Raw genomic sequence first — 17,241 nt, 5'->3', positions numbered from 1 at the left:
GATGCCATAAGTATTGAACATCAACTTGAATGCATAACCAGCTCACAGTCATTGATGCATTCAGAGGCCCTGCAGGGTTCTGTGGGGGTGTCTGGCGACATCGCTCTAAGAACATCACTGGAATTGATGTGAATCCACAACTACAAGAAGGTCATCGAGGTGGTTTGGACAGCAACGTCTGGGCAGAGCTGACTGTCATATGGTGGATGGTCCATGAATCATGGGATGTGCTGCTATCCAGCAGCAATGTCCGGGCTGCAATGGCATAACTTGAAGGGAGCTGTAAATGATATATGTATGAGCCAAACTGTGCACACTTCCGTCCTACTGCAATTGGGTTTGCACTTGATCGTGCCATACAGGGCCACTCGCCGTAGAGGTGCGACGCAAGGTTGTTTCCTTATCTTGAATCTTCTGAAGGCCGTCAATCTCTGAGAATGAGGGTGTTTGAGTTGTCTTTGACACTCACCTCCGAGTCATTGAGATATTGCAACCAAGGGGCCTGGGGGGTTCAACTTTTGAATCATGAATATTGTAAGGGCAACCCTGGAGACTCCGACGAAAAGCCTAGCAGGGGAGGATCCAAAGCGTGAATAAGACTACAGGAAATACACGGAGGGACCGACCTAGCAGGGGAGGATCCAAAGAGAAGAAACTCTAAGGGTCCGCCTGCTAGGGCGCCAACTATATACTGGTCGTCCGTAACTGCTGACGTAGAGCGCAGAGAGCCTGAGCGGCGTCGCAGGCTCTGTCCCAAGGTGATCGTTGGGAGGGTCTTGACGGATCGGTGATTGTGCGGGCGAAGGAGGCCGTGGACGATGGTCGGGGTGGGTCGGAGCGTCCGAGGGGGCGCCGGTCGGATGCGCCTCGGATGCGTTCGGAGGGTCCGAAGGAGGCCGAAGCGGGGGTTCCCCTGACATCACCCCCCCCTTTGAATGCGGCCGTCCCGACGCATAGTTCGGAAGGGCAAGGAGTCGAAGGTCGCTGAGGCGATGTGCCGTGGTTTACCTGGGTACCTCCGATAGAAGTCCGCAATTTTGTCTGGCGCGAAGACACGGTCTAACCGAACCCACGAGTCGTGCGAAGCATCGTAGCCTTTCCACCTGACGAAGTAGTTAAGACGCTTATACCTTATCCTGGCATCCAAGATTTCCTCGACTTCCCATTCGGGGACTCCGTCCTCTAGTTCGGGGGCGGTTCGTCGTAGCCGGGTCGTCCATTGAAGGGGGTCGTCCTGAGCGAGCTCGAGTTTAATAACGGGGAAGACGGGGTGGAGCTTGGAGTAACGCGGGGGGAGGTCGAGCTTGTAGGCACCTTTGCTAACCTCTGCGAGCACCTTGAACGGTCCGAGGCGCTTGTGGGAGAACTTCTCGGAGGGCCGAGTTGTTCTGATGTCAGAGGCATCTAACCAAACCTTATCACCAACTTGAATATTCGGAGCGTCCGATCGTCTCCGATCGTAGTACCATTTATACTTTGGCTTTGACGAGCGCGGCCTTCGCCTCGGAGACGCCGTTCGCTATCCGATCGCGAAACTCGTTCACTGACTCCAACTCTGAGCGGGTGCCCGGCTCGAAACCCATTCGGGGGAGCCGGCCAGTGTCTGTCATAAAGGGTACCTGTTGAGTGGAGGAGTGAACGTGGTTGTTATAGGCGAACTCAGCGGCAGGGATAAGCTCGTCCCAGTCGTCTTGTTGGTAGTTGGTGAAGATTCGGATGTACTGCTCGAGCTCCTGGTTAACGCGTTCGGTTTGTCCGTCGGTCTGCGGGTGGTAAGCCGTAGAGGTAGCCGGCTTGACGCCAATTAAGCGCCAGAGTTCGCGCGTAAAGTCAGCGATGAACTGCGAACCGCGGTCCGAAATGTACTTCTCGGGGGTTCCGTGGTGTCTCCAGACGTTCCGATAGTACAAGCGGGCAGCTCCGACCGCGTCTATTGTCGTATGGCATTCGGTGAAGTGAGCGCGTTTCCCGAGGGCGTCAACCACTACCATAACCGCGTCATACCCATGGGCCTCGGGGAGCTCGACGATGAAGTCCACAGTGACGGTGTGCCAGCGCTCGGGGGGGACTTCGGTTGGATGTAGCTCCCCGTGCGGAAGCCTTCGGAGGGCCTTCGTACGACAGCATAAGTCGCAGGTCGCGACGTAGCGTCCGATATGGCGGGACATCTGTGGCCACCAGTAGTTGCGCGAAACCAACTCCAGGGTCTTGAACCGCCCGGCATGTCCGGCGACACGCGTGTCGTGGCAGAGCTCTATAATGCGCCTCCTCAGGTCTTTGTCTTTGGGGACTACGACCTTGCCGCGGAAGTACAGGAGGTCGCCTGAGACGGCCCACTCGTCCGAACGCGATGAGCGGGGGCCCCGAGCTTGACCTCGGACCTTCAAGAGTTGCCGAGCCGCAAGTGCGACGGGTTCCTCTAGGTCAGGCTCACCGGATAGCGCTTCCTTGATGTCACGGACAAGTTCGGAGCCCGGCCCGGAGACAGTGACGGCCTCGAGCGCGCGAACGTGGAAAAGCTTGGGGCGCAAGAGGGTGACGTCCGAGTTGTCTTCGGAGATGCCGTGGTCAGGCCGGGCGGGAGAGAGCATCTGGGCGGCCCATCTGGCGACCTGGGACGTGGTGCAGCGTGAAGTCAAACCTAGAAAGGTACAACGACCATCGGGCTTGCCGACGATTAAGGTGTTGCGCCTTTCGGAAGTATTCCAAGTTCTTATGGTCAGTCCAGATCTCAACCGGATGCGCGGTGCCCTCGAGGAAATGCCGATACTCCTCGAGTGCGCGGATGATCGCGAGCATCTCCTTGTCGTGAATCTCGTAGTTGCGCTGGACATCATTTAAGCTTTTGGAATAGAACGCTACAGGGTGCCACTTCCCGTCCGGGGGCGGATTGTTGTGAAAGAACCGCCCCCGTCGCATAATCTGAGCTGTCTGCTTCAAGTCGGAAAGGCCGAGAGTCGTCCGGGATCGCTAAGACAGGTTCTGATACGACCGCGTCCTTGATGGCTTGAAAGGCGGCGGCCAAGGCGTCTCCCCAGGTCCATTTCTGGTCTTTCTTGGTGAGCGCAAAGAGAGGTTGCGCTAGGGCCGAGAAATCCCGAATGAACCTGCGGTAGAAATTAGCAAACCCCAGGAACTGCTGAACGTCCTTCTTGTTTTCGGGCGGAGGCCATGCGGAGACTCCGGCGACCTTAACGGGGTCCATTTCGACATGGTTGTGCGAGATAATGACCCCCAAGTACTCGATTGACGATTTCTCGAAGTCGCACTTTTCCTTGCGAAGGTACAACTTGTGCATTCGAGCCGCCGAAGGACCTCCCGGACGATCTCGCGGTGCTTGCGGAGGTCCGAATGTGCGATAAGGATGTCGTCGAGGTAGATCATAACGTCGCCTGAAAGAATGAGATCCTGGAAAATGTCATTCATCATCGTTTGGAACGTCGCGGGGGAGTTCGTCAGGCCGAAATACATCACCAAAGGTTCGAACAACCCTCGGTTAGTCCGAAAGGCCGCCTTCCACTCGTCTCCTTCTTTAATCCAGACGTTATTAAAACCCCAGCGAGCGCCCTTGAGCCTGTTGATAAGGTCGTTAATCAACGGAAGGGGGTACCGGTTCTTAATCATCATTGCGTTGAGGGCGCGGTAGTCCTGGACAAACCGAAGCCCTCCGTCCTTTTTCTTAACGAAGAAGACGGGGGAGGCCATCGGAGATTTCGAAGGGCGAATACGGCCTGTGTGTAAGGGCAACCCCGGAGGCCTGAGATCAAGGTCCTAGCAGGGGAGGATCCAAAGAGTGAATAGAAGTAAGCAAATACAAGTGAGGCTGACCTAGCAGGGGAGGATCCAAAGAGAAGAAACTCTAAGGGTCCGCCTGCTAGGTAGCGGAACTATATACTGCGCTCTTGACGCGCCAAGGTTGATCGTTGCTCCGTGCAGTATGCCTGCGCCATGTCGCAGGCCAGGTCCCAGGGGATCGCCAGGCGGGGGCGGCGATGCGCCTGACGGAGGCGGTGATGCGATCACCGGAGTCGGAGCCGGAGTCGGACCGGAATCGGAATCGTCTCCGAGGGGCCGAAAGGGAGGTTCCCCTGACACTGTGGCAAGTCCTTCCTCGATGAACTCGTCAAGTTCGCGCTGTTCGAGGGGAGAGATCGGATACACCTTGCAGTTAGCGGGCTTCGCGTCGGGGACGAGTTCGATAGCGTGGTCCCAGGCCCTTCGTTCTGGTAACGTGTCAAAGGACTCCTTGTCGAAGACGTCTTGGAACTCCTTGGCCCAGTCCGGGATCTCCGAAGGCGGAGGGGCCGAATTACGGGCAAAGGCCTCTGCAAGGCGTTGGGACACTGTACTGCCAGCGGGATCTCCTCAACTGGGCGAAAGGAGGTGTAGAAGATGCGGTCGCCGTCTTCAAGATGCTCGTCGCCGTCGAGATCTGGTGAGGGCTCCGGAGGGTCCGGAGCAGCTCCGAGCTCGTCGTCAGCATCATCTGGGCCAGCGATATCGATAGCGCAAACAGTGGGGAAGGCGCCCGCAAGTAGTCGTGATTTAAGGAGTCGGAGCCGCCGAACCTCGGCGCGTTCGGTCCGCCGCTCGTCCACGGCAGGTAGAGCAGCTGCGGGGGCAACGACTCATTTTCACCTCCTTTGTTTCCCAGTTGATCTCGGGGTTATGCATTTTGAGCCAGGAGTATCCGAGTATCAGGTCCTGTTTCCCAAGGTGGGTTACAGCCAGCTGAACGCGTTCGAGTGTCCGTTGTACCGTAGAACGAGGTCCGCGATTTGGCGAATAGACCCAGCATCATTGGGGGTGCCGTCGACGTTGTAGACCGGGATGGGTACTGAGAGATTTCGGACTGGCACATTATTCCGGTTGACATATTCTGTGTCGATAAAGTCCGAAGTAGCTCCGCAGTCGACCAGACCCGAGAGGGAGAGCTTGAGCGCGCGTTCGCAGTGGACTCAAGTTCAAGGGGGAGGTGCAGCGAGTTAACGCCAGGAGCGGCAGAGATGGTATAACTGCCAGGTAGCTTTTTCTCCCAGGCAAGTCGGCGAATCCGAACGGGGGCAGAGGGTGCGTCTTTCGTTTCGGGCTCGTTGTAGGGCAAGGGAGTTGATTCATCATACAAACAAGTGAAACGATTTATGGACGCGAACGAGGGCACACCAGTCACTCGTCGCGGGGGACAAAATCCTCTGCCGGAGCCTCCGAATGCGCCTCCGCTAAGGCCGCAGTATCGGACAACCGCGCAAGCAGCTCTCCCAGCATCTCATCGCCAAGTTGCTGGATTACCTCATCGAGGATGTCCACATGGCGGACGTCGGCGGGGAGCAGACAGTCCCGAGCCAAATGGTTGGGGTCGCCGCATCTGAAGCAGGCTCGACGAGGGGCACCCCAAGCCCTAGTACGATCCAGCTCCATAGGGACGGGAGCCGGAGGTACCGGGACGGGGGCGCGGGCGAACAAGTGATGGGGAAGGCGCCGCGCGGAGCTCCCGAAGCGGTCCGCGGGGTAGCCGTTCCCTTAATGAGCTTCGCTCGCACCAGGGCTTCATATTGTCGGAAAGCCCGAGTGCGCCAGCCCAGATAGTCACGGAGGTCTGGGGGGTCGTTCGAAGAGGTGATGCCGTTGTTGATCAAGGGGTCAAGTCCGTGGCGGTACTTGGTTACCTTAACCAACGCGTCTTGAAGCCAGCGAGGTCCATCAAGTCCTCGAAGTCGTCGGTATATCCGTAGACATCCCGTTCCCATGTGATAACCCGCGCTTTCCAACTTAGCGAGCGCGAGGTCCTGTTCGTTCTCCTCGACGAACCGAAGGCGAAACTCGGAGAGGAACTGGCTCCACCGAGGGAAGGGGAAGGGGTTTTTGCTCCCATGACGCTCTGCCCATTGCTGAGCAGGTCCCTCCGCCATATAGGACATGGCGTAGCGGACGGCCTTTTCTTTGCTCGGCTCTCCGTTAACTACGAAGGCCTCCGGGGCAAGCCGAGCGTAGGTTTTGACCGTATATAGGAAGGCGCGGCGCGTTTGCAATCTCCGTTAAACGCAAACGGGGGGTTTGGTCGTAAGACCAGTTTTGAGGCGACAGTAATGTCACCAAATAACGCATCCGCGTCGGGGGCATTCGGAGATGCCGAAGGCGGTTCGGGAGCTGCCGGAGGTGGTGCGGCAGCGGAAGCCTGGCAAGCAAGGTGGGTGAGGATATTGGTGAGGTTGTCTAGTTTCGCCTCAAGTGCGTCCATGCGCGCGTCAGCGTCCGCAGCAGCTCCGGTAGACATAGCGGGCGTAAAGACGACAAGAGCAGAGGAGGAGGGGTCAAGTGGCAGGGGCGGTGACGAGGGGGGTACGGACTCGTACTCCGAGCCTGAGTCAGCACCGAACCTGGCAATCTTGACCGGTTAATCCCGTAGAGAGTTTCTTCTGCTGTAAGGGCAACCCTGGAGACTCCGACGAAAGCCTAGCAGGGGAGGATCCAAAGCGTGAATAAAAGCTACGGGAAATACACGGAGGGACCGACCTAGCAGGGGAGGATCCAAAGAGAAGAAACTCTAAGGGTCCGCCTGCTAGGGCGCCAACTATATACTGGTCGTCCGTAACTGCCGACGTAGAGCGCAGAAGGCCTGAGCGGCGTCGCAGGCTCTGTCCCAAGGTGATCGTTGGGAGGGTCTTGACGGATCGGTGATTGTGCGGGCGAAGGAGGCCGTGGACGATGGTCGGGGTGGGTCGGAGGCGTCCGAGGGGGCGCCGGTCGGATGCGCCTCGGATGCGTTCGGAGGGTCCGAAGGAGGCCGAAGCGGGGGTTCCCCTGACAGAATGGCAGATTTCTCTACAGCTTTATCCACCAGAAAATCCCCACATTTTTCTTACAGATAAATGTGCAGATTTATCCAAGATTTATCTTTAGATTTTTTCTTGTCAGAAATCCCAAGATAAATTAGTGGATAAATATAATATTTATCTATAAGTTTTACCCTGGGTTTTGGTGCTGGGAAACGGCAAGCTTTATCTCTGAATTTTCCTTGTCTTAAAAACTACCATGTATACAGTGGTTTTATCATCAAGGCAATCTATAGATAAATTTGGAATTTATTCTTCCATTCATCCTCTAACTTTCCCAGGGGGAAAATTTTTAAATCAGCCCAGTGCCTCATCTGCTAATGGCCGGACCATGTGACCGTGGGGATCACCTGCCAAAATAGGCAATACTCACACATGTCACAGTCGGTCAGTCCCTCTAGAAGGGCTTAAATTTTTTTAGTCCATATGTTCCTATAATTTTTTTTCCTATGTACATTGCAGCGATCAAACAGTAAGGACGGTAATAGGTACTCATTTGGGGCTAATACTCCCCAGCCACTAATTCTCTCCAATATTGCTTCACAGACCACCATATGGCACACAACTCACCCCACGTTGACTCCGACATCCCACCTGGAGATGTGTAATGTATCTCCGGATCATCATGGATGCCCGTGACAGGCCCTTCCCATGTGCTGCACTTTCCCCCAGAACAAAACACTCCTTGGAGATCGATATGTTCCAGCTGTAAGGGTCATAAATAAGAAAGCCTGTACTCTTTGGCCATAAAACACTACCTCAAACGCATCCTTTAGCGTCGGCACGCCACGCACCGGGTCGATCTGTGTCGAGAAGGTGAGTGTGTATCGGACATCAATATCGCCGTCTTCCACAACGTATGCCCGGCGGCTACAATTACAACGCGTCAGCCGCCACTCGGAACAGACTCGGAGGCCATCACGCACACATATCGTGTTATACCGTCTGACCCGGTCGTCGTCGAGCAGCCTGTGCCGTCGATCTCAAACGTGATTTCGCGCATGATGGCGCCGGGGCGCGGATCGTCGGGGCCGTCCAGCTCGATCGCCGAGTTGAAGGGCGGCGGCCGGTCGGGCGGGCCGTTATTTGCGCCGCAGATACCGATGACCGGGACGTCGCGCGCCTTGGGCGGCTTCCATTCGGGGTCCGGGCCGTCACCGGAGGTGTACGGCATGAATTGAATTTGCCAGTGGTTCTCCATGCCGGGATGCTCGGCGACCTTGTGGCCCCAGGTCGTCCTGTGATGCTCAATCATTGGGAAGCCCATGGTGGGCTGCTTGGCATGGCGGTTGAGAGAGGAGTGGAAGTGGCGAGAGTCCATAGGATTCCAGTGACGGTGCCAACTATCGTGCCGTTTATATAGTCAATGGTCATCCATGACGGCAAGCGTTGGGCTTGTCAATCCCTTGTACTTTATACAAGGTTGCCCGTTGTCCTTGACAACAGAACAAAGTACAACAAAGTTAACTTGAAGGACAGCCCAATACGGCATTTGCATTCTCACCAATAGGAGGTACGATTTTCGATCCGGGGAGTGCGCGAAACAGGAGGTCGAAATGCCGTCCATGACTTGAATATTATGCATTATTCAGCACACATGCGCCTCTGCTAACTTATGCAGTGACGAGCCTCCAGTCTCGTCAGCATCATTGTCAGCATCGCTTAGTCATTGATCCGTCGGATGTGCCGTCCTTCCGGGTCCACTCCGGCACATATGTTCCTTTTAGTACCTAGTTCCTGTTCCTTATATTCATTAGCTCCTATAGCTTTTAGTATAAAAGCTTGTAGTAGTTTAGTTATGCCGCAGAATAGTCATTCTCCCACTTTTGTCCACTTCTGTCTTCAGTCCATCCTTCTGCCTCTCTGGATTTGTTGAGCTGTTTCCTTTGGAGCAGTGAAGCAGTTTGGAAGCACTTGCCATTTTCAGTCACTTGCTCATTAGGTGAGCAAGCGCGTCAGCAGACATAGGAAGTATGGCTCACCTTCTGTCTTTTTTGTCCCCCGCATCGTCCGTCCGACTCCCGTCCCGTCTATCCAACAAGTTAGGGCATTGTCAAACGCGGCCACGGAGCGACGAGCTCCGTGCAGTCGATCCTCGTGAGCTTCCTCGGCTTGCTCCAGTCGAAGACGTCCACCGTGCCGTTTCCTAGAGCCTGAGGCATTCCGCTGTCGGAAAGCCAGTCAGTTGCGTGCAGAGTGGGGCGGAGAAGAAGGCGAGGTAATGACAGCGTGGGACGACGTGACTCACACAGTCACGTCTCATCAATTTGTCAACAACGTCTTCCTCCAATCTTCCTCTCCAACGTCGATGTCGACAAAATGGCACCGGCAGGTTGTCAACGTCGACGCCGCAAGCACCAGTCGTTGTGCAGCGACTTCCCTTTATGCTGCCCCAGCTTATTCCGAGTCAGACATCGCTCGCCTTGCGCTCGCCTAATATGTATCCTCAGGCTCGTGCCGATCACTTTCCTTCTTTTCACTCACGCTAAGCTCAGGGTCGTGCGATTCCGTGTTCGTGGTCTTGGACATCAATTCTCGCTGAGCCGACGCGCGGACTCGAAGGAGGCACGGGCTGGCAGGAACTTGCAAGCGGGTGAAAATTGACTCGATCGGCGGTAAGCAGTCAAAATCCTCCCGTCCGCTCTCACGAGCATCCCCAACATCTCGCGACCCACCATGCTGCACGCCCACAAAACACCACGCGCCGGCTCTGTGTGTTTTACCGTCATTTACTGTGCGAGTCCGCTCAATGACTCCACGATCGGCGCTGCCAAGGGCGATCGGTAGAGTCAGAGCCTCACGGTATAAGTGACTCCGCGTGCGTCCCATTGTCTTCATCGTCTCCTCCTTCATGCCTCCAAAGAGAAAAGCAACTAGCTCCAAGACGAAAGCCGTGGCGACGCCCACCGCAGAAGACCACCTGAAAGTCTTGCGGGAAGCGCTGCAGCAGTCGACGCCATGGACGTCTGGCTTGCTCGATGTCCGCCCAGACGAGCTCGTTCTCTTCTACAAGCACGGCGCAGGAGAGGACGACGCCAGGTCAGTTTGCCCTTCAATTCAACATCCCTCCAAGTTCTGACTCGGTGTAGACACATCAGTTTCAACAACGCGACTGAGGAACAGCTCAAACGGCTTGCTGAGAGCTGCACGCGTGCGACGTTCGGCAGAGGCACGGAGGACATCCTCGACGAAAGCTATCGCAAAGCCGGCAAGCTTGACTGCGCGGACTTTGCTGCCTCGTTGGACGTCGGCACGTTAAGACTGGTGGAGGCGATCAGCCCTGACTTGCTGGATGGACGGGACGATGTGGAGGACAAGAACATCAAAGCGGAGCTATACAAGCTCAACGTTTACGGTCAGTTGTCAGTTTGTTATTCTGCCAGCTAATGTTGCTTTCCAGGGCCAGGCTAGTTTTTCAAGTCACACAAAGACACGCCCCGCGCCGGCGTCATGATCGGCTCTCTCGTCGTTGTGCTGCCTACCGCCCACTCTGGCGGTGCGCTTACCCTCTCGCACGGAGACAGCACCACGAGCTTCGACTCTGGTGCTCTCCTCGCTGACAAACCCTCATCGATTGCCTACGCCGCGTTCTTCAGCGACGTCACTCACGCTGTAGAGGAAGTCACCTCTGGCTATCGGGTCACGCTTACCTACAACCTCTTCCTTCTCGACGCGCCCACTGCTCGACTTGTCCCCGGCCGGCAGGTATCGGCGGCAGAGACTGCCTGCGAGGCTGCGCTCCGGGCGCTGATGGCTGATCCCACCTTTCTCCCAGCCGGCGGGCTGCTCGGCTTCGGTCTCCAGCACCAGTACCCTGTGCCGCGGACCCCGTCTGATCCAGCATCACTCGAGCGCGTGACCACGGTGCTGAAAGGCGCGGATGCGCGGATGCAGAGTGTCGCGGCGCGGGTGGGGCTGGAGAGCGTCATCCAGCTGATATACGAGAGTGATGAGTACTATGCGCGGGGGCAGAGACCGGGGCGGGAATCAGGTCGTGCTCGGGGGGGTCATCGATCTGGAGGGCATGTGGGACGAGACCGGGGAGACGTCGCGGGCGATTGAAGAGGTGGGCGAGGTGTTACGGACTGCGCGTGACAGCGAAATCGGGGTGAAGCCAAAGAAAGGGAAGAAGGATTCGGAGCCCGAGTCGGTGTCTGCGTCGGAAGACGAGAGCGGCCCGAAGCGCACGGCCATCCATTGGGTTAGAAAACTGACGCAACTCAACCGTGCTGAATCAGCGTTCATTGCGATGGGGAACGAGGCGGACCTGGTTCATTCGTATGGAGATGCGGCGCTGTTGGTGCGGTTCCCGCCGAGTGGACAGAGGGGAGAGTAACTGGCGCACCCTCATTCATGTACCCAAAGTACTAGCTATGTCAGTAGCGCATTTGCGCTGAATACTACACATACCTACTTGGGTGCTGGTGATTTCCTCGGAAAAATACGGACAACGATTACCATATTGGGATGTCCTTGAAGCACTTGCTGTGTCTTCTTCTCTGTGTTGTTGCTGCGGAAGTTGCTAGGGCTCACAAGCCGACCTTGTATAAAGTACAAGACATGCACAAGTCTTTGTCGAACAGCGCTGGGATGGCGACCTGATGGAATAAGGAGAGTACAAAAGGCTCCAATAGGCAGAGTAGTACCCTCACTCAAATATGTCCTCCCACCAGCACCCTCCGACTACCCGCTCTGCCAGAGGCCACAACCGTCGTGGTGGCCGCCGGCCTGCTCGCCAGCGTTCGGTCGGCCTCCCCATACTAGCGGAACACCACCGGACCACGTGGGGCCACAAACTCTCCGAGTTCCCCGGCGCCGAGTCGGAGTGCAACTGGCAGATCCAGCTCATGCCGTACACCGAGGGCGCCGGCCCGGAGCCGGAGTGGAAGCCGCCCAGGGCGCGCGTTGTCCCGAGAATCGGCATCCGCAGCGAAGACGGTGACCCGCCGGACGGGCCGCCGCCCTTCAACGGGGCGTTCGAGCTGAACGCCCCCGACGATCCAAGCACACTTGATGATCCAGATATCATGCGCGAGATCTGGTTCGAGATCGAGGACAGCGGGTGCTCGACGACGACCGGGCCGGATGGCGTCACAACATATGTGTGAGTGCAGTGATTGATCGCGATAGGATGGGCTTTCTGACGCGGTGTAGGCGCCAGGCATACGCTGCCGACGATGCGATTGACGACATAGAGATCCAATACACCCTCACCTTCTCGACAGAGATCGACCCCGTTCGGGGCGTACCCGTGCTCAAGGATCCATTTGAGGTAGAGTATTGAGTTAAAATGGGGCAGTAGTCACTAACAACCCCCGCAGCTGGAGTATAAGTATATTAAAAGCGATGATATCCCGTGCGCTGGGGGAAAGTGCAGCACATGGGACGGCCCTATCACAGGCATCCCAAATGATCCTGAGATTGGCTATAACTCTCCCGAAGGACTGTCGGAAGCAACATGGGCCGAGATGTGTACCATATGGTGGTCGGTGAAGCAACACTGGAAAGAATTGGTGGCTGGGGTGTACTAGTTACTAAGCAAAGGAGTACCTAACTAGTCCGCACCACCCGATGGATAAACACCAGCGGTCTGTCGTAGTGTTGCTTTCCCAGCAGACATATATTCCACCCAATGCCGAGTGCCACATCCCGGGCCGCACGGGCGCCGTAGTCCGCCCACATCCCTGCGTCGAGGATACCCTCCAGCACAGCGGCTTCGGAGAGTGCGTCAAAGTACTGCCCCTGAAACGAATGCTCCCCCTGCCGGTGGTCGAATAGTGCAATGTTGGGGCCCGCAGCGGGGCCGGGGTAGTTTTGAGAATAGCCCTCCGCCATCAGGAAGCGCAGAAACGAGCGCGTTTGCGGGGTTGTGCGCTCGTCAGAGTCTGTAGTAATTAGCATTCAGCATGGTCAACAGTAGAGCATACCCAGCGACGATTCGCGGTACTCGGGGCACATTTCGCGGTGACGCCCCGTGGTCCAGTCCGACCGCTGACAACCCAGGGAGCAGTACGCGCGGAAGTGGCACGTGGAACACACGCCGTTGTGGGCGCTTTGCGTGGTGCACTTGATATGGTCAGTCTCGGACTGACAGAAGAGGGAGGGCATACCGCAACTCCGTCGCAGAGCCTGCAGTCGTGCTGCTTCCATTCAGCCCACAGCGCCACGAGCTCGGTTTGCCGTTTGAGTTGGGCGATGAATGCGGTAAAGCGTTGTCGGAGGGCAGCGAAGGGAATTTCGTCGATGGGGAACTCGGTGTCCTTGGCAAGTACTCGGACCACCTGCGGATTGACAAGCTCCGGGAAGAGCAACTGGTTGAGTATCTCTTGCACTTCGTCTTGGACGAGCGTGGCGGTGTTCGCGGATGCAAGTGCCGCCAGAGATGGTAAAAGGCCGCGCGTGGCACATGACAACAGGGTGCGGGACATGCCCACATCGAGAAATAGCCTCAGCAAAATGAGGGCCTCTTTTTGCGTCTCCTGATGGAACGCCTGAATGCTCTTGTCTGCAGTGTCGCATGGCCTCGCGAGGACCCCCAGCGCGGTTGTGAGCCCAGCGGGGAAGCGCGCTGCCGCCAGACCATCGAGAAACCGGTCGTAGGCGGCCTCATCGCCTTCCAAGACAGAGAGGGTGGTGCGCGCCGCCACAACGAACGCATCGATGCATGTCATCATGTGCTCGGTGACCCATGAGTTGGTGGGCGTTGCCCATTTCCGGACTATTTTGCGCAGGTTCCCGCCCAACACGGCGGCCCACCGCTGCATCCCGCCGGCGCCCTCCAGAAAAGACGGGACGTCCATTTCATCGGTGCCCTCTTCCTTGCCCGGATCGATGAACGCAAAGACAATCGTGCGGGCATCGTCAGCCCCAGTTTCTTCCACAATCCTCGCACTGTTGAACATAGCAGCCAGCTCCTGCCCAACAAGGAAGGAGAATGACACGTTTATGCCATCGAGGCCGATTACGCGCGCTTCGGCACCGTGAGACAGAAACGCCTGCACGAACGCAGGCCCCAGCGGCGTGGTCGGCAACGACGGGCCATAAGTGCCGAAAAACTCGATCCACGGGAAAACACGAAGCCACGTGGCCGTATACGCGGGCCCCGGCTTGGGGTCTACCTTGGCGAGGAAGAAAGCGAGGTACGCAGCCCAGTCAGCGACCGCCTTCTCCAGCGCGGGAGAGAGCTCCGCGAGTTGTTCCACCGGCGGGATGCTAGCGGTGTCCAGGAGGAAATACAGGGCGGGCAGCAGATAGGTGGCCTCCGAGCTACCCGAGCTGAGGTCGCCCAGCATTGTCTTGAAGGCCTCGACAGTGTCCCGCGGCGGATCACGCACGCACACGCGTCGCGCAAGCACCTAAGTAACGCAGCTGTATCAGTCTGAGAGCGCTGCACTAACGGAGCGGGCTTTCTTACGCGGGGGCGAATGGGCAGCACGTCAAGTCGTGCAAGGTGCAAGTCAGGGTGCGGAACCTTCGACATGAGGGTAGAAAAGAACCCACCGAATAGCCGATGTCACAATCTGATGTCACGTGGAGATCAACAAACGCGGTGGCGTGATCGCGCGATGACATAGGGGTCAATGATTGAATCTCTTTCGTAGAAGGTCTGCAGCAACGGCCAGCGGTCGGGCATGGAACAGTGCTAGTTCCGGGACGAGGCCTAACTGGCCCCAAATATTGGGCAAATCTCCACAGGCTGATTTGGTTCTAGATTCTGGTAGAATCTAAGACAGTTTCTACTTTAAGGGATATTTTGCCAAATCCGGTGTGACTAGTTAGCCTAAGATAGGTACTCCCTTCTTTAGTAACTAGTACTCCCCGGCCACCAATTCTCTCCAGTAGTGCTTCACAGACCACCATATGGCACACATCTCGCCCCATGTTGTCTCCGACAGTCCACCGGGAAAGCCACAAAGAATCTCAGGATCATTTGGGATGCCTGTGATGGGGCCGTCCCATGTGCTGCACTTTCCCCCAGCGCGAGGAATCTTGTCGTTGTGAATATACTCCAGCTGCAAGGGTTAGTAATACTACCCTATTTTAATTGAGTACTCTACCTCAAATGGATCCTTTAGCACGGGTACGCCCCGAGCGGGATCGATTTGTGTCGAGAAGGTGAGGGTGTATCGTATATCGATGTTGCCAGTTACTTCGTCGACATGGTATGCCCGGCGCCTACACCGCGTCAGAACGGCTATCATCTCACGATCAATTTCTTCACTCACACATATCTCGTGACGCCATCCGGCCCGGTCGTCGTCGAGCACCCGGTGCCCTCGATCTTGAACGTGATGTCGCGCATAATTGCGCTATCATGCGGGCGCATGTGTGGATCATCGGGGTTCGTCAGCTCCATCACCGCGGTGAACGGCGGCAGCCCGTCGGGCGGGGCATCTTGCGCGCTGTCGCAGATGCCGATCATCGGGACGAAGCGGGACTTGGGCGGCTTCCACTCGGGGTCCGGCCCGGGGCCTTCGGTATACGGCATGAGCTGGATCTGCCAGTGGCCCTCGGCGCCGGGGAACTCGGAGACATAGTGGCCCCACGTCGTCCGGTGGTGTTCGACCATGGGGAAGCTGACCGGACGGTGCCGAACAGGCCGGTGGCCACGATGATGTTTATGGCCCCTGGCCGGAGGGTGGTCACGGTGGTGGTTCTGCTGGTGAGAGTACATGTTCGAGTGAGTGTACTCTGCTGTTACTGGTGCCTTTTATACTCTAGAGGTCGCCATCCCAGCGTTGTTCGACAAAGACTTGCGGATGTCTAGTACTTTATACAAGGTTGGCTTGTGAGCCCTAGCAACACTCGCAGCAACAACACAGAGAAGAAGAGACAACATTGAACAAGTGCTTGAAGGATGCCCCAATATGGTAATCATTGTCCGGGGTTTCAAGTTCCCGAGAATCACCAGCGTCAAGTGGTATTCTGCGCAACTGCGCCACTAACTAGTACTTTGATTACATAACTGAAGGTGCGCCAGTTACTCAGCGCCCCGCTGGCCACTCGGCGGGAACCGCACCAACAGCGCCGCATCTCCATACGAATGCGCCAGGTCCGCCTGGTTCCCCATCGCAATGAACGCCGATTCCGCGCGGTTCAGCCGCGTGAGTCTCCTGACCCAAAAGATGGCCGTGCGCTTCTCATCCTCAAGTCCCGCCGACTCGGACTCGGGCTGTGAATTTTTCTTCGGCTTCACCCCAATTTCGCTGTACCGAGCAGTCCGCAACACCTCGCCCGCCTTCTCGACCGCCTCCGACGTCTCCCCGCCCTCGTCCCACATGCCCTCCAAATCGATGACCTCCCCGAGCACGACCTGATTCCCGCCCCTGTCCCGGCCCCGCGCATAGTACTCCAGGCTCCTGTATATCAGCTGGATGACGCTCTCCAGCCCCACCCGCGCCGCGGCACTCTGCATCCGCGCATCCGCCCCTTTCAGCACGGTGGTCACGTGCTCTAGTGATGCTGGGTCTGACGGGGTCCGCGGCACGGGGTACTGGTGCTGGAGACCGAACCCGAGCAGCCCGCCGGCTGGGAGAAAGGTCGCATCGGCCATCAGCGCCCGGAGCGCGGCCTCGCAGGCAGTCTCTGCTGCGGATGCCTGCCGGCCTGGGACAAGGCGAGAAGTCGGCGCATCAAGGAGGAAGAGGTTGTAGGTGAGCGTGACCCGATAGCCAGAGGTGACTTCTTCCACAGCGTGGGTGACGTCGCTGAAGAACGCGGCGTAGGCAATCGATGAGGGTTTGTCAGCGAGGAGAGCACCAGAGTCGAAGCTTGTGCTGCTGTCTCCGTGCGAGAGGGTAAGCGCACCGCCAGAGTGAGCGGTAGGCAGCACTACAACAAGAGAGCCGATCATGTCACCGGCGCGGGGCGTGTCTTTGTGTGCCTTGAAGAAAGAGCCGGGGCCTGGAAAGCAGCATTAGCTGGCAGAATAATAAACTGAGAACGGACCATAAACGTTGAGCTTGTATAGCTCCGCTTTGATGCTCTTGTCCTCCACATCGTCCCGTCCATCCAGCAAGTCAGGGCTGATCGCCTCCACCAGTCTTAACGTGCCAACGTCCAACGAGGCGGCAAAGTCCGCGCAGTCGAGCTTGCCGGCCTTGCGATAGCTCTCGTCGAGGATGTCCTCCGTGCCTTTGCCAAACGTCGCAGGCTGGCAGCTCTCGGCAAGCCGTGCAAGCTGTTCCTCCGTCGCGTCATTGAAGTTGAGGTGTCTACGACAAGTCAGGGGATGTCAAATCGAAAGGAATACTCACCTGGCGTCGTCCTCTCCTGCACCGTGCTTGTAGAAGAGAACGAGCTCGTCGGGGCGGACATTGAGCAGGCCAGACGTCCATGGCGTCGACTGCTTAAGTGCGTCCCGGAGAACTCTCAGGTGGTCTTCTGCGGTGGGTGTCTTTGGAGGCAT

General features: G+C 57.1%; 4 protein-coding genes across 4 annotated transcripts; 2 read left to right on the top strand and 2 right to left on the bottom strand.

The window, feature by feature from the left end:
* Nucleotides 1-9,684: 9,684 nt before the first annotated feature.
* On the top strand, nt 9,685-11,169 carry MIND_01411600 (Fe2OG dioxygenase domain-containing protein; the record flags this gene model as incomplete). Its single annotated transcript, XM_037370512.1, has 4 exons — nt 9,685-9,872; nt 9,923-10,199; nt 10,254-10,757; nt 10,825-11,169. The coding sequence occupies 4 exons, from the start codon at nt 9,685-9,687 to the stop codon at nt 11,167-11,169; spliced, it is 1,314 nt and encodes a 437-aa protein (XP_037213104.1).
* Nucleotides 11,170-11,491: 322 nt separating this feature from the next.
* MIND_01411500 (uncharacterized protein) lies at nt 11,492-12,364 on the top strand (the record flags this gene model as incomplete). The annotated part of the gene is made up of 3 exons (XM_037370511.1): nt 11,492-11,937; nt 11,988-12,105; nt 12,155-12,364. 3 exons carry the CDS (start codon nt 11,492-11,494, stop codon nt 12,362-12,364), a joined length of 774 nt encoding a protein of 257 aa, XP_037213103.1.
* Nucleotides 12,365-12,383: 19 nt separating this feature from the next.
* Nucleotides 12,384-14,328, bottom strand: MIND_01411400 (uncharacterized protein; the record flags this gene model as incomplete). The annotated part of the gene is made up of 4 exons (XM_037370510.1): nt 14,248-14,328; nt 12,944-14,188; nt 12,761-12,899; nt 12,384-12,718 (listed from the first exon to the last, which is right to left on the bottom strand). The coding sequence occupies exons 1-4, from the start codon at nt 14,311-14,313 to the stop codon at nt 12,384-12,386; spliced, it is 1,785 nt and encodes a 594-aa protein (XP_037213102.1). The 5' UTR covers nt 14,314-14,328.
* Nucleotides 14,329-15,813: 1,485 nt separating this feature from the next.
* On the bottom strand, nt 15,814-17,241 carry MIND_01411300 (Fe2OG dioxygenase domain-containing protein; the record flags this gene model as incomplete). Its single annotated transcript, XM_037370509.1, has 3 exons — nt 15,814-16,736; nt 16,782-17,047; nt 17,090-17,241. The coding sequence occupies 3 exons, from the start codon at nt 17,239-17,241 to the stop codon at nt 15,814-15,816; spliced, it is 1,341 nt and encodes a 446-aa protein (XP_037213101.1).

Source organism: Mycena indigotica, assembly GCF_014461135.1.
Source record: "Mycena indigotica strain 171206Taipei chromosome Unknown Mind.scaff0018, whole genome shotgun sequence".
Taxonomy (NCBI): domain Eukaryota; kingdom Fungi; phylum Basidiomycota; class Agaricomycetes; order Agaricales; family Mycenaceae; genus Mycena; species Mycena indigotica.
This window is presented reverse-complemented; position numbering and strand designations above follow the sequence as displayed.